The sequence below is a fragment of the Lutjanus erythropterus genome, chromosome 10 (genome assembly GCF_056507025.1).
Source record: "Lutjanus erythropterus isolate fLutEry1 chromosome 10, fLutEry1.hap2, whole genome shotgun sequence".
Classification (NCBI taxonomy): domain Eukaryota; kingdom Metazoa; phylum Chordata; class Actinopteri; order Lutjaniformes; family Lutjanidae; genus Lutjanus; species Lutjanus erythropterus.
This window is the reverse complement of record NC_139326.1, coordinates 37,911,664-37,928,772: the sequence shown is the minus strand read 5'-3', so window position 1 is coordinate 37,928,772 and position 17,109 is coordinate 37,911,664. Positions and strand designations below refer to the sequence as shown.

Here is a 17,109-nt window from a genome sequence, read left to right as displayed (position 1 = left end):
ATCAGCAGATTAGAATAGTTAAATTAGGTTTCAGCCCTGTCAAAAAGCGTATTAGCAGTTTTCTTTTTTTTTTTTAAACCTGTATTTCTGGCATGATAATCCCTTTTGGTGTCCAATAATACTTAATGTACGATTTTCCGTCTTTTCATCACGCATATAAATGTTGGTATGGCCCTTTAAAATCTGCAGCGGAAGGAGGAGGAGCGTGCGATGACGTACAGGAGGGTGGTCCAATAGTGTGTTGAAGAAACCGCAGATCTACTAACATTATTGATAGCAGAGTGTGATTGAATTATTAGTAGCAGTGTTTTTACCATCAGCTCTCCCAGCGCAGGTTTGTGTTTGTGTGCTTCATCAATGACTGTCTTTTGTCTCGCTACAGGGTGTGTTTCCCTCAGCTGTCTGTCGCTCTGTCTGTAGTCCGTGTCTGTAGGTGTAACGTTACTATGCACAGAGGAGACTGTTTCAACTTAGCTAGCCCCAGGTAAGATGAGGAAACAGCCCTCTCTGCTCGTCGGGGACCTTATAGTTTCTGAACTATTCCAGATAGTAATAACCATATATTAATTTCACATTGCTTAGCGCGTGCATGACACTGTAACATGAATGTTTGAACCGCGAGAACGCTGCGGTCAGCATGAGGGAAGACAACTTGGAGCACGCGATGTCAAAACATGTAAAATCCTGCGATTTTTAACGTTTCACGTTTGGGAAACTAAAATACAAAATAGCGCAAAACTGTAAAGTTAAGTAGCTATGTTGTGAGCAGACGTAGCTTCAGATAGCTACTTGTCTCCGCTACGTGCCTTTCCCTCTGATGTGTGAGAAATCTTCTTGTAATGATGTGTAGCTTTACAGTTAACAGTTGCTGTGCACGAGCGTAGTTTGCAAGACCCTTCTTCTGCCCGGTCTTTGTCCAAGAAATGTTGTTTCAGCAGTGTTCACACTTTACACGACAACCTGTCGCCAAACATAGTCTCACTGTCCTTTAGTAAGAAAAGGCAGCCGCCCCTGGGTTTGAAGCCAGGAACAAATAATAGTACATCCCGTATAATAGAAGCCCATTTCCGCCAGTGTGATAGGGAAATAAAAATCCTGTAAGTCATTATAATGGGAAACTTTTTTTTTTAAAGTATTTAGTTCGTATCCAACTCAAATTCTGACTTGCTACGTACTCATTTTTTTGACTTACTAATTATTTTGGGACACCAACTCTTATTTTAAATTACTAACGCATTGTTTTGAGATACTAACTCATTATAATAGATGTTAACTCATTATTATGAGATATTAACTCATTATAATGAGATATTAACTCATTATTATGAGATATTAACTCAGTATTATGAGATATTAACTCATTATTATGAGATATTAACTCAGTACTTTGAGTTACTAAGTCAGTATTCTGAGTTACTAACTCATTATTCTGAGATACTAACTCAGTATCTGTAGATAATAAGTCGTTATTTTGAGTTACCAGTTCATATAATTTAAATACTAACACATTATTTTGAGATGAGATAGTAAGTAAAAGTCACCATCTGTAGGTTGAGCTTGTCAGTTTAATGTACTGTAATGACAGGTTATAGCAATATTATAGTGATGTAGTGATTGATCTGTGAGTGTATTTCTCAGCTGTGTTACTTGGGGTGAACTGAAATGTCCATCTGAGATTTGTATACTGTATTTATTTTCCATCATTGTGTCAGTGTGAAAGTAGAGTCTTCTTTCTTTGCCCTTCAAGTCTCCGGTTGTGACCTGTGAGCCGTGACCCTCCCACCTGTTCACCTGAGAGTTACTGCATCAAGAGTCGGCAGGATGGAGGAGGAGGCCAGGTGCTTCCTGGGGAGGTTTGTGGAGGAGTTCCCAGCTGCTCTACAGGAGGACAGTCCACTGCCTGTCAGCCCTCTGAGCCGCAAAATCACGCTGGAGGAGCTGCATGGAGAGAGTCTGGATTTGGGCCTGAGGCTGCTGGCTGCCAGGTATGGCTGGGAGGGAGGAGTACACAGAATGCATTCTATATATTTATTCCATATATTTGGTAAGCCTGAAGGATTGACAAAAGATTAAATAGACGCACAGCCAAGACTGAATGCCCCATGTTCTTCTTCCACCTGATTAAGGTAGCTGTATTAAATATTAAATGTCACTTAAGATATAAGTAGTAAAGATTTTTTGAATTTTACCTCTAATATTACACTAAATCACAACATAAATCTTCATATTGCTTTCATCATTATGGCTCTCACCACAGGTAGCAAAAATGCACATTTTTTAGTCAAGTAGAAGTACAGATACTTGTGTGAAGTTTCTGGTAAAAGTAGAAGTACTAATTAAACTTTTGAACTCATGTAAAAGTGAAGTACAGACTCTGAGATGTACTCAAAGTATAAAAGTAAAAAGTTGTCCTCTAAAGGACATTTCTACCAGCTGAATCTGACCTTTTCTATATATTTGTGTCACCTTCTCTGTCTGTTTTCTGTTGTTTCTTCTTTTACATCTTTGTGGTCTTTTTTCATCTTGTTGCATCACTTTTGTCATGTTCCGTATTTTACATAGGTTTTATTGTTCTTGTCTTGTTACTTATTTTATGTTGTTTTTGTCTTGTTACATCTTCCATGTCTTTTCTGTCTTGCTATAGTGATTTCATCTTTTCGCCTTGTTATGATGTTTTCGTCTTGGTTTCGTCTTCGTTTCTTGGATCGTTGGATCTTTTTTGTCGTTTTCATCTTATTACGTCTTCTGTGTTGTTTTGGTCTTGTTATGTCTTTTATGTTGTCTTCGCCTCATGGTGTCTGTTGCGTGTGATATGCACTGATGAATACATTAAGGAATAGTTTTTTACATGCATTGTTGTCCCATCCTTTTAGGCTGAAATCAGTCTTGATGTTGGGAAGGCGGAACAATGATGAAAAATAAAAATAATCAATAATTTCACACCAATTCATAATTGCCTCATATGCTAAAAAAGGAAGTAGAAAGAGTTGAAATATGAAACAGTCAGTTACTTAAGTAAGTGTTTCACAGTCAGCTTTCTCCAGTATGCTGATTTCTAAACTGTCCGTCAGTGGTGGTTCTAGACCAACTTTTGTTGTGGGGCCGGTTGTTTTGTTGCAGGGGCAAATTTGACCCAGGTAGTAATAGTACACAAGCTAATAGTGCACAAACAAGCAACATAAAATATCATTATATAAGGTTCAACAAGTAATGATTACCCTCTAGCCTGAAGCAAGTAAAATGCCATGATGGGCTTGTTAATCTAGCAGCTCACTTGCCTGACAGGCCAAGTGTTAAAAAGGCAGTACATTTTTTTGATAGCTTCTTCTTGACATCTTGTTAGGATGTTTTTGTCTTGCTACCCTTTATGTAATTTTTATCTTGTTACAAATTGTTACATCGTTTTTGTCTTGTTACATCATTTACATGATTTTTGTCTTTATGTCATATTCATCTTGTTACATCTTTTATGTCATTTTTGTCTTGTGTATTGTTAAGTAAGTTTTGTTTTGTTATGTCATTTTCATCTTGTTAGCACTTTTACATTGCTTTTGTCTTGTGTATTTGTCCAATTACACCTTTTGCGTCGCTTTCGTCTTTTTTGTCATTTTCGACTTTGTCTTGCATTAAAATGAAAATAAGGAGCAGTTTTCAAAATATAAGGAGTAGAAAGTACTGTATTTGTGTTCAAATGTAGGGAGCAAAAGTAAAAAGTTGTCAGATAAATAAGTAATCAAGTAAAGTACAGATTTGTGAAAATTGCGTAATTAGTAATTACGCATCATATTCTCAGTATTGTATCATATCTAACATGTCACACACGATACTGTGGTGTCAATATAGTTAATACAGGAGGATCTGCCCATCTTGTGCATGTGTGGCTGCATTCCTCACATTCCTGACAGCTCTGCTCTTGCCCAGCTCATTCAGTATGCATGGTTGTGTTTGCGGTTTGACTTCACCCTGCATGAGTGGACACAATAATGGTTGCTGACACACTGCATAAAAATGAAAGCAGAGAGCTGTAAAAGACTTGACCTGCAACACAACAACACAACTCCCCCTTATATCTTGTTCTACTGTTATTAGTCGTCTGTGATCATGATTTACATTTCATATTAAGATGATGAGGAGGAGATATTGGGCTTTAATTTGCAGAAAAATGGTGGAAACCATCATTATCAGAAGTCACCAACTCATGAAGCAAATGTAGAAATTCATACGAGTGTTGATTTTTATTGTAAATTTTGATCTAGTTTTAGTCGTAGTCTTTTGACTAAAATGCCATTTTGTTTTATTCATCTGAATTGTTTTAGTCTCATATTAGTCGACTAAATCTTAAGTACATCATTCACTTAGTAAAGGACTGCAGAATGTCAAGATGTTAGCTCAGAGCTCTTATTTATCCCTGTTTGCTCACAAGTTGAATGTGACGGGCTTTGCTTCCCTCCTGCTGTTTGCTGAGACCAAACTTTGAAATATAGTGAAAGAGTGCTGAGGTGATTATTGTTGACCTCTTTCGCCACTTGCAGCGAAGGGGAATTGAAATCCCACTCATAATAAGGCAAACAAGATGTGCATTTCAAGCCACTGGATACCCAAATCCATAAATAACCTAACCGTGTAATTTAGGGTCTTATATACATAATTGTAAGCAATCAAAAAAGTATTTGAAATTAATTTAATCCAAGTGTGAAATATTTACATTCATGTTCTCCTCGGACAGTTCCAGTTTCCAAGATGGGAAATGGTTATTCCGACTTCAGTGTGTTCATGTGCGTTTAAGTCGTAAAGTAGAAACAACAGAGATACTACTAAGAGTAGAGTGTACAAGAGTAGGGGACTTGTTGTAAGAGTTCATGCTAACATTTATAATTAATCTAGGTCACTCTATGTGAACGACAACTAACAATTACAACCTAATACTATATTACAAATTACATGTGAACAAATATTATATGCAATATGTGAATCAAGAAATAGTTGTCAACCAAACATTTTCTCTTCTTCACTATATTTCTTTGTAAATGATGTCAGCAGGCAGCAACTTGGGAGCTCTGAGCATTTTTTCCATTATTATGACACTACATGAATGCACCATGAGCTACTTCAACTGCCAGGAGCTGTTATATCGCTCCAGACTCATTGGACAAAAACAGTCATTTTACCTCATAGAACACAGTAGTTGCATGTCTACTAGGGCTGCACAATTAGTTGAAATTGCAGTATGACTTTATGCAGTTTTCAAATTGCATGAGGTGCAATATTTAAAAGCAAAATGTGGATTCTCCAGATGAAACAAACCTGTGTTTACATTTTCGCAGGCAGATTTACAGTGAGTGGTACATTAGTCAGTTAAAAAGAAGCAAGATATCCAAAATCAACACAGTATGAAAGTTCCTTTTATGAGACACTCAACCTTATTATTTCAAGCCACATTTCCAGAGACCTTAATATCTCTACTGCAGCAGCTTTTCCATTAATATGACAGCATCCATTTCAGACTTGTGCTGTGTTGAAAGTGTTCCAAGAATATTTCTACTGTAGGTCTGACCAAGTCAGCCTTTGTGGTTTTTACATGAAAGTGAGTCAGACTCTTATTCAGACATGGATGAACTTTTTTTAGCCACGGAGTCTGGTCAGACTTCTGTTAAGTCCTGAAAAGATGTCTCATCTCATGCTTTTTGCTTGGATTAACTGCACGTGTGAGAGAAGTCATCTGATGTCAGTCCTTCTTAGTTGTTCTATTAGTAAGCTCACATACAGAATTCAAAAAATGAGAAACACTGCCCTGTGTGCTCTCGCTTCTGCTCACGTTTTCTTTTTTCAGAAGTATGCCCAGTCAGGAAGACTTCATATCCTGTCTGTAGAAACAGCATTGTTCTCCCCACTTCCTGTTTCCTCAGCCCAGTCTTCTTTGCAGCACAAATGTCATTCTGTAGAAGAAAAGGAGTGACAGATAACAGAGCTGATCTCATTCACCAGCTGCACTCATTACATGAACATTGGTCCTGGTCCAGTTATTTTTGACCCTTTTGTGTTTGCTGTTTATTTCTGTGCTGCGGTGTCTCAGTCACCTGGGTGTCCGTATGGTTATACATCACTTGGCTGGAAAGTCTGACAAGTGAATGAAATTGTGTATCACTTTCAGATCTTGACAAAGTACGCAACATGTATTTCAGCTTGTCTTTGTTGGTCCAGGGGTGCTCCTGTGGGCCTCAGTGCCCTCCTGTGCCAGGCAGCCGTGTCCCAGCTCCTGCAGAGCGACCTTTCACCTTTCCACTGCCCCCAAGAGGCTGATGCCAACCAGGAAGAGGAGCAGCCAGTCATCTGTAAGGATTTCACCTCATGCTCATGTTGGAGGCAGCAATCTGTGGTGCAGATTCAGTCGTGTTACACTGAGGGCTGTCTCTAATAAATCTTCATGTCCACTTGAGGGCAGTGAGCAGTGAAATAAGCTGAACTAGGGCTGCATGATTCTTGCTAAAATGTGAATCACATTTTTACTCACTAAGAACTGAGATCATGATTCTCTCCCCCGATTCTTATTTTTATCCCAAAAAATATTTATTGCACTCTTAGACACTCAAGTAAAAGAAAAACGAGTTGAGATGCTAAACAGACGACATAAACATACAACATATCAAGGTGCTTGACTTGAGCATAACTTGTATCAGAGGACTGGGCTTAAACTTGAAAGTGTCTTGTAAAATACTTCAAGTCTCATGTTGTTACAAATCAAATCAGTCATTACATGAATGCAGCGTGACGTGGACGTGCAGGGGTATAGGACCAGTCATCATTAAGAGAGATGAGATTGCATAGAGTTATGAATTGAGATTAGCGCTGAGTACCAAGAATCTGTTCCAAAATAATGATTCTTATGGAATCACTGAGGAACTGCATTTTCAGTTCTGCTTATCAATTCCTACACTGTTTTCACTTGTACTTACATTTGCACGGGCTTATGGTCACCGTGCTTATATGCCCTGATGTTCACCTCATATATCCCATTAAATACCATTATCTTTTGCTGCTACAATACAGTAATTACTTTTATAATATGTTGTACAAATTGTGCTTCTGTTGAATTCATGCATTAAGTGCACGTAGGGGCTGATGAACTCAACTGACTCCAGCTCAGCTGGTGAAATCTTCTCAACTGCTCACTCATGGTGTTGACTAAAAAGTCTCTAAATCGGCAAAAAAAATGACATTTACCAAGATAAACCACAAACACTAACAGAAAGTAACAGCTGTATATTAAAAGCACTAACACAACATAACATTTGCATTTTGAAACAGTAAATAACAAACTTAAACTCTCAGCAATGCATCATGGGGATTATGGAAATTAGGGCTGTATGTCAGTGCTAGTATCTGCAGCACATGCGAGTCTCTCAAGCCAGAATCTTACAATGCCCCACAATGGTGTGAAGGATGCCATGAACAGTAAACAAGCTATAGTATTGCTAATAGTATTGGTTTCAGCAGATATCCAACTTCAGATATAAATTAAGATTATTTAAAGGAACCAAGAAATATTTTTGCATGAAAAATGACATTTATCAAAGTAGTTTCCAATTAAAGTGAAATAAGCATGTGACCTGTTTTGATTCCACCGTTCAAGGAATCGGTATCAAGAACCATGCAGAATCATTAAAATCCAAACGGTACAGTAATTGAGGTCCATCCACTGTCCATAACTGCCAATTCTGACGGGTCGCAGGGGCGCTGGAGCCTGTCCCAGCTGACATTTGACGTGAGACGTGAGGCCCTATGAACATCATGTTTACATACCTTTTCAGGATGTTATTCTGAATCTGTTAGCAAAGTGTTGCCTATTTACACATCTGGGACACACAGAGCAGCATTATCATTTATTTGCAGTCATGTTTGTGTCTAACCATGAATCAAATCTGTCTCTTTAGCAGCTAAATGTTCCATTATTTGCCAGTATACACCTGCTGGTAACCAGGGTTGGGTGTCATTTGGGTTATTTCTGATACCACTGCTAAAACAATACTTTTTAAATGGTAGGAGGGCCTAAGTGCTGCCTGAACCAATGTGTATCTATTCTTTTCACATCACTAAGACAAAAACTTGAATATTAACAATGTATTAAGTGCAAACTGTTTAAAGTTTACTTAAATATAAATGGATATAAAACACATAATTAATCCATAAATCAAACTCATCATCATCAGTGCTGTGATATCTCTGCTCCCCACACTACTGGCTGATGAGCTCAGCATTGGGTCACACAAGCAGTAGTTTCACATTTCCAGACCCGACTCCACAGAGCTGACACAGGCAGTCAGAGGCCGATGCATCCCACTCACAAGTGTGTCCCTGTGTGTCACCAGATGCTGTTGCATTTGTAGCACAACCCACCCGCTGTTGGAATCCTTTCGAGTGAAATACAGCCACACATTAGACCGTTTAGCTCAGTATTAAGACGCTGTTTAAGTTAGCTGCGAGCTAACGGAACGCTACCAGCTGCCAGAGCCTTTTAGACAGAGTGTTGCTGTAATGTTAATCATTCACATTCGGTGAGGTGTCTGTAACATCTGTACCACAAGGCAACTCTTTCATTTCACAGCTTGGGTGTGTGGCACCAAAATGAGACACCATTGTCTGAGCTGTGATATTAAAACCTGCTGAGTAGGTTGTGTTCAGTTGCTTTATCAGAGCTTTTCCTCTGAAAACAGCTGCCTGTTGGGAATCAGGGTGATGAGAGTAGAGTCTGCTTCATTCGGTCTTCCTTTCATGTATTGTGCCATCAGGAAAAAGTAGTCGCAACCAAAAGGCTGTGACTGACTTCCTGTTTCTTTTATCTTACCATCAGTACTTGAGTCAGTGGCAGTCCAACGTCTCTTCTTCAACAAGCTGATAGATGTGGCGCTGGCCTGGCGTCAGAACCTTCCCAAGCTCCCACCGGCCACCTCCAGGTTCCTCCAATGCTCTGTTCATGCCATCAAGAACACGAGGAGGAAGATGGAAGACAAACACGTGACCCTGCCTGAGTTCAACCAGCTCTTTGGAATCCAGGTACGACACTACTACAACATCATACACTGCCTGTCACTACCTGTTTTCTTGTCTTGTTATTCAAAAATCAAAAACACCTTTGAGATGAATTGAAATGTATACATTTTTTCTCTCTGTACCGTGGTCCAGGACGGAGTGGAGCGTGCCTTCTACGCGGTGTTTGACGGCCATGGAGGGGTGGACGCTGCCACTTACGCTGCCACTCACCTCCATGTTGCTCTGAGTAAACAGGAGACGCTGCAGAGTGATGCAGCCACAGCCTTTAAAACTGCCTTCAGACACACAGATGATATGTTCAGGGGCAAAGCCAAGAGAGAGGTACTGAAGCAGCACTGGCAAAACATCCTGAACACAGGATTCAGCTAGGAATGCATGGATTTATCATTGACTGCCATCAGCCTATCTTCAAACAGTTGTGCTGGTTATTTGTGGTCAGACTAAGACAACAGATGTAAGAGGGCAACCATGACTGCAGCTGATGATTGTTGTCATTATCCATTAATCTGCTGATTATTTTCTCAATTAACTGATAAACTCTTTGGTCCATAAAATGTCAGAAAATGGTGAAAAATGTTAATCATTGTTTCTTGAAGCCCAAGATGACGTCCTCAGATGTCTTGTTTTGTCCACAACCCAAGTAATACTTAAAGAAGGTACTTACTCTGAGCATTATATTCAGTTGGAATATTACCTAAATACATAGTGGCAAAACCCATTATTCAAGAGCTTGTTGCTATAATACTCATTTCGGCCACAAGAGGGTGAAGTGCACATGACTGCCTCTAGTCCTATTTAGAACACATTATAACAAACACTGGTGATCCTGAGAAAGAAATCATCGGCCAGAACTATTTTTCACCCGTTCTAATGCCTTAAAAAATGTAATTCAAACTTAGAAGCAGGTAGCTTTTTAGTTATCCCTGTGGGTTGGGTCTTACAGCAGCAGAGATATGAGAGGTAAAAGAACGTTTTATATGGAATAAATATGGAAAAAAAATCTGAAAAACTATTCAATACAATAAAAAGTCATGAAGATTAGAGATAATAGCAGTACTAATAGCAGGTCTGGTGTGAGAACAGGTATATCAGTGAGCATAGAAAGTATAGACTAAAGTATAATGAGTGTCAGGAGATGGTATATCTCAATAAATTGTGTGTGTGTGTGTGTGTTGTCAGCGTCTGCGTAGTGGCACTACAGGTGTGGCAGTGCTGATTCAGGGTCAGGAGATGACTGTGGCCTGGCTGGGAGACTCTCAAGTGATGCTGGTCAGAAAGAGAGCAGCTGTAACACTCATGGACCCCCATAAACCAGACAGAGAGGTAACCATCTCACACACACAGACACACACACACACACACACACACACACACACACACACACACATGTGCTCTGCTGCCTGGAATTCCACTCTCCTAGTCATTTTCAACTGTTCTAGTCTAATTCTAGTGTCTGAATAAACTGCCTGTGTCCTAAAAGGGGCAGTTCACCCCAAAATCAAAACTGTATACCCTCTTGTAGTGTTGTTCATCCATCTACATAGTTTTGGTGTGAGTTGCAGAGTTTGGGAGATATCAGCTGTAGAGGTGTCTGTCTTCTCTCCAGTATAATAGATCTAGGTGGAACTCAACTTGTGGTGTTCAAAGCACCAAAACATTTTCAACTGTGTGGAAAATATTGTAGGCAGATTACCATAAGGTTTACTGCTCCTGAGGGATTAAATCCTTTTTGTAAAGACTTGACATAGTTTCCTTTAGCACCACCCAGTGGTCAAACTGTACCTGGTTAAACAACTGGCATATCATAACAAAGTTGTTAGAAAATTCTTTGCTCTGTCTTTCACTTTTGTACTGTTTGTAATGACAGCTGTAGCCACCAGGGGACTCTAGAGAGGTGTTTTTACATACCTGATAAGAGTCACGTGGAGTTAAACTTCATCAAACAGTGACAGCAGAGTTACTGTGCGACACATAGCTGCACATCTTTAGATAAAATGATCAGTGGGAAGGTGATCACATGGTAAAGTTGCTCTCTTTTGTCCTCCACTGTCCAGGATGAGAAACAGAGAATTGAGGATCTTGGTGGTTGTATCACCTTCATGGGTTGCTGGCGTGTTAATGGAACCTATGCCGTATCCAGAGCTATAGGTAAGTCTGTCATGCCAACAATGCATTTGTTAATTCAGAAACTTCCATGAAATCCTTTTTTTCAGAATTCTGAGATAATTAAGGAAAAACGTCCAAGGTCACTTGAACATGTGACAGTACAACATAGCTTAGTTAACCTAACAAGGAGCACAAATGTGAAATCACCAACTGGGCTCAAAAAATACACAAACTAACAATCAGTTCCTTTCATGTCAAAGTTAATTGTGACAGATGGCCATGAGACAGCTAAAATGAACCACTCATACAGTATAAACAGATTTGTTCCTAAGTGGTGTGTACAAGTGAGTTAAGAGAACTTGTGGCATTCACTGTATTTTGAATTTTCTTTCAGATACAAACACAATTTACAATGTCCAGACCTGTCACAGAGTCATGTTCAGTCAGTCTGCTGGTATACAAGCTGAAGTTTTTCACTAGTGTCTGGATATTTAATTAGTTTGAAGACATTTTGAGTTGGCATTATCCTGTTTGACTCCATTTTAAATTCTAATGTAATTGCAAATTTACTCTTAAATACAGATAATACACCTGTTTCATTAATTTAATGATCTATCATTAACTGCTGCCAGGTGTATTGGCTATAAATTTTCACATGCAGGTTTATGAAGTCTCTGTCCAGGGGGACATCCTCACTTATTCTGTCCTCTGTCTCTGGGCTGGAAACTTTCTCTTGAAATCCCACTGCTGTGGCAAGACGTTTCTTTCAGCTCATCTTTGGAGCACCACAATAATTTTACAAACAAAAAAAAGGGGTTTTATCAAATATTGCGCCTTCTGCAATTTGAAGATTTTTACAGTCGATCGTACTGCAGTTTAAAAGTTCAGCCCTAGCAGGAAGTGTCTCCTTATATGGTATTAGTGGGACGTTAATTATCTGAAATTACAAGCATTTGCTGAATCTAAGGTGGCGTGTTCGTACGACCCGTTTGTACGAAAAAAGTAAGAAAATGTTGCATGAGGCCCAGTGTTCCTGAATTAATCTGCTGATTTTCATCACTTCCCCCGGTTTTAAAGGACAAACTGTTTACAAACTGTGTAAACTTTAATATGTAAAGACAGTGGGTGTCAAGCACAACTGCTGTTTGTTTGATTCCATGTAGTGCATCACAGACGTGTCTGTCATATCGATAGATAGTGGACAGAACTTGTGGATCTGAAAGGTGACACCTCAAACCTGCATTCTTTCTAATGGCCAGCAGGGGCCAGCAGCAACATATCACAAAAATTGCTCCCCCTGGTTCCACTTTTGGGAAGTTCTGTGCACTTACTTCACAACCTAGTTCCTTTGGTCAATGATGAAGCTGACAGTTCAGTTTCCCCTCCAGTCAGCAGTCAACAGGAATGACGAGATTAATTTATGAAGTTGAGAAGTGACACATCTTATATGATCCACAGCACCCCTTTTTATAGGAATATCCTTCAAAAGGATGGGGTTTGGAAGGAAATTGGGGAGCTTTTAGGTGTTACAAGTATGTAAAGTGTCTCCTAACTATATGAAAACACAATAGTTTAATTAGTATTATTTTATTATGCTCTTTATGGATACATAAGAAACTTAACTTAATCATCTGCAGAGCTATATCTGGAGTTCCCTTGCTCTCTATATACTAGGAAGAGGTGTTTAGCTACAGCTGCTGCTCACTGCATATCCTGCCTCACACCTCCAGGTGACTTTGACCAGAAGCCCTACGTGTCTGGAGACGCTGACTGCTCAGTGACCCAGCTGCTCGGGGACGAGGACTATGTGCTTCTGGCGTGCGATGGTTTCTTCGATGCAATCAAACCTTCAGTGGTCCCGCATCTAGTCCTGCAGGCGCTCAAACAGCCCAGTGGCCCGGAGGGTGGGGGAGACGCCCCGTCGGAACCGTCTGAGCAGGCTGTCGGACAGAGAGTCGCTCAGCAGTTGGTAGGTCATGCTAAAGAGGCCGGCTCTAGTGATAACATCACAGTTATTGTGGTGTTCCTGCGTCCGCCGGAGCAGCTGCTGGCTCGGGACTCTACTCCGGACTCCGCTTCCCAAGACGCACCACAGCAGTAAAGGAGGAGGTTTGCTGCCTAGACACCACTGTGCCAAGCTACTGCCTGACTCAGCATTTCTCCGCCTGTTTTTTGTCCCCAGGAGCTGTCCCACATCATTTTATGCAAACAGAACACAGGAAAGTGTCTTCACTCTGCTTTCGAGGAAAAGTATTGATTGAATTGTCTTTAGATGAGCTCATTTGAACAGGTCAGCTAGATGATGCAGGGCCAAATTCTAAATACTGTTGCTGTCCAGTGAAAACCACTTATCTCCAAAATGTCAACTTTTTTAGGAGCTCAGAAAAACAACCATGTTTTCAGCTTGTGGCTTTTAACGCTACAGCTGGAGTGTCCCCGCTTTGAAATTTCCATTCTGGGCCAGCATTACTGATTTGTTTGCCCGTTTCACATTAATTACAGTTCAAATTAGTGCCAAACTTTAGCTAAATGAGTAAGTGTCTGTTTATGAGTTGTAAGAAATTGTTAATAATTTTGTTGAAGGAATAGTTGTCTATAACTGTTAAATTAATCAAAATGTTAATGGAGTTTGGCAGGCAGTGAGACAGACAGTCACTTAACTTCATCCAGAGTGTGTATTTTCAGAGCAGTGGGCTTTTGTTTTCAGGAAAACAGGCTGAACTTTACATTGACAGACAACTGACAGTTGATAACAGCTGATAAATTTGCAGTGAAGGATTCATCCTCATTTGTTATTGTCAGTTTACGAGGTTGCGTGCATCCTGTGCTCTTGCAGAGTTTCTGCAACCTGCCTGTCTCTGCTATGTCTGGGGTGGGAAACAACTGGCTTCAGCCATAGATAGTGTATTAAACAGGATTACAACCTATTTATGTTGTTTATATATGGCTCAAAGTTGCTGTTTGGATTACTGTACTCATTTTTGCACCCTCAATGGCTACAAGTTGCTCTTTAAGAAATAGGAGAATTGTCTCCATCAGTTTTACCAAATAATTTTAAATCACAAAATTTGGAGATAAGTGGTTTTCACGGGACAGCGACTATAAATAATTAAGCTCATGTTAGCTCCATTTGTCGTTTGAAAACACCGTCTGCAGCTACCTTGTCTAAAAACCTCTCAAAAGGAGTGTGAGATATGCACTTGATGATTGATGTAGTGCTAAAAGACTGAGGCTAAGCTAACAGGTCTCAGATTAAAAGTCAGCATCCTCACCATGATTATACATGTAGAGACACCATTGTTCTTATATTACAGTGTAGTGCTAGTCAGCAACTACAATGTAATGTAACCAGACTGTTATTGCATTCTAATATAGCCCTGTTTGGCTGCTTAGCTTAGATACTTGGACAAGCACAGTTAGATTTATGCTTTATTTGTATTTTGCAATGGTCTGTGTCACTTTTAATGTTTGAGGATGAGGTTAAACAAACGTAACGCCGTCTCAGGTAACGTTGGCTGGAGTTGCCGGAGTGTAATTCAACCAGGACAGAGCAACTAACGTTAGCCTAAACCCTGCTATATAGAAGTGTCCTGGACTGACGTCCACACCACTGGAAAATACTCCACAATAAGGCTGTTTTTGCTCCCAACACATCAAATAAAGCAGGTTGGTCAGTGCCCCTATTCTTCAAACTGACACTGTAGGTGCCTCTGTAGCATCATTTTTGGATGCAACCCTCTAAAGAGCGAGGAAACTACTGCTGTGTTTCATTAGTCACTAACACATCCTTTTTTACTTCCCCTCAGCACTCAGAAACCCCTTACGCCATCATGAGTGTTGTGCCATTGTCTGATGACATATCAATCAACATTACATGCATGGAAAAAAAGACGCTTTTGCCTCACTGAAATGAGTCTGCAGGTATTTTTAAAAAGGAGTATAACACTAAACCACAGCCAGCAATTGAGCCATGATAGCTTTGGCCTCAAAGTGAGCAAGGGCAAGTGTGCTTTATTAAAATCCCCCACTCCTGCCCCTACCCTCTGCTCTCCAAGTGGCTTCCATGCGATGTATCCTATGACGCCATGTCAAGGGCTGACGGGAAGTGAGTGAAGGGAAGTGAAACTACTAATGGAACACAACACATGTCTGGAGGAAAAGGGGTGGAGGGATGGGGTCAACGAAACACTGGACTTTCCACCCAGTAGGACAGAGTTCATGCATTGAAACGTGTAAAGATGGATCATGTGACAGCTCCTTACAAGTGAAGCCAAAACATCTGGATGGTCACCCGTTGGCTGGCTGCAGTGTCGGTCATAATCCCCACTATGAAAAGTGGGTTGTTACCGCAGCTCCGACCCTGATCACTACTCAGGCATCACAAATGACGTCACCAGTGCAAGATAGCAGCACTTGTATCCAGGATGTTTTGGCTTCATTTTTTTACAGTGGGAAAAAGTGGAGACACGTTGTCCATCTTTATATAGTCTGTGTGTGTGTGTGTGTGTGTGTCCCGTGTGAAACGAATAATTACTGTTGACTTCTTTTTAAGGTATTCTGTAAGTTATGCAATATGCATAGGTACATTAAGCAATGTTACATGTTTGAACTTAAGTAGTATATTTATTTTAAACCAAACCATGATCTTTTCCTAAACCTACCCAAGTAGTTTTTGCCTTTATTTTAAAAGTCTTCTCAGACGTTACATATTTATTATTGTTAACTGGACTGTGGACCCCTGCACGAGCAAAACAAATGCTAGAGGGGGCCTACAGTGTCATATTTTGAAGGGTTGGGCCGCTGATCAAACTGATTTATTTTACAAGTTGGGAGTGAGAACATGTTGACACAGTGGATGTACATTTTAACAAAACCACGACATCTCTGCTTGTATTCCTGCAAAGTAATGTAAGCTGCTAATAATATGCTAACTCTCTGCCTCAAAACTACTGCTGTGTTACTACGTTAGGTTGCAAACCAGTTAGAGCAGATAAACATTCAGTTCACAATCTAGACGTTATACTGATGTTCTTACACATGCTCTTATGTACTTTGCTTTGGAAAGAGAAAAAAACATGTTGGATAAGGAGAAAGCCTAAGCTATTATTATTATCTCTCTTTTTTTATTTCAGTATTCAGTATTTAGAAGTGGTTAAATTTCACAATCAGCATCATAAGTTTGTGCACAATGTCAGATTAGGGCCATTGTAGGATAAAAAAAAGTATTAAAATTATAGATCTGAGGGAGAGGTTAATATTCTGACAAAAACTCAGAAATTATTTCTGAGATTAAAGTCAAATTTTTACAAGGAAAAAAGTTCTCTGGGGTTAGAGTGTCAAATTTACATGAAAAAAAAAAATCACAAATTTACATCATATTGTCTAAGGGTAACGTGGTAAATTAACCAGAAAAAAACATCACAAAATTATGAGAAAAAACTTGGATATTCTCTGATTATTAAGTTACAAGTTTATGAGAAAAAAAAATCACAAATTTATGTGAAGAAAACTCAGATATTCTATGAGGTTATAGTGATAAATTTTTAGTTTTAGTTTTTAGTTTCATGAAAACAAAATCGGATGTTGAATGAGAATATATAAAGTCACAAATTTACAAGACAAATAGTATTTTTCTGCCAAGGGACCACATCTTTTCTCTTTACCTGCGATGACTCTAACACACTGTTGGACTAAATGTCCGATAAATCTCCAGCTTTTCTTTGCTTCCATAGTCTCTGTGCCAAAAAGCAAAGCTTGCCTCCTCTCGACCTCTGGACTGTCAGGACAAGTCTGTTACCTTTTTGGTCTTTATGTTCTATGTTGGTATTTTTGGTCAGGCTTTAGTTCTCACCTGTCACATCTCATCCAAATGTTCTCTTTGCACCGTCAGTATTAAATGTGGTTTTTGGACTGCACTCTGTGTCTTGGAGCTCATGGATGCAAAGAAATCTCACT

At 39.6% G+C, this 17,109-nt stretch overlaps 1 protein-coding gene across 1 annotated transcript; it reads left to right on the top strand.

Annotated features, from left to right (window-relative positions):
• The first annotated feature begins 1,729 nt into the window (after positions 1 to 1,729).
• ppm1f (protein phosphatase, Mg2+/Mn2+ dependent, 1F) lies at positions 1,730 to 16,081 on the top strand. Its single transcript, XM_084729231.1, has 7 exons — positions 1,730 to 1,985; positions 6,202 to 6,332; positions 8,849 to 9,051; positions 9,181 to 9,369; positions 10,228 to 10,371; positions 11,103 to 11,196; positions 12,885 to 16,081. Exons 1-7 carry the CDS (start codon positions 1,822 to 1,824, stop codon positions 13,253 to 13,255), a joined length of 1,296 nt encoding a protein of 431 aa, XP_084585357.1. The 5' UTR covers positions 1,730 to 1,821; the 3' UTR covers positions 13,256 to 16,081.
• Positions 16,082 to 17,109: the final 1,028 nt, after the last annotated feature.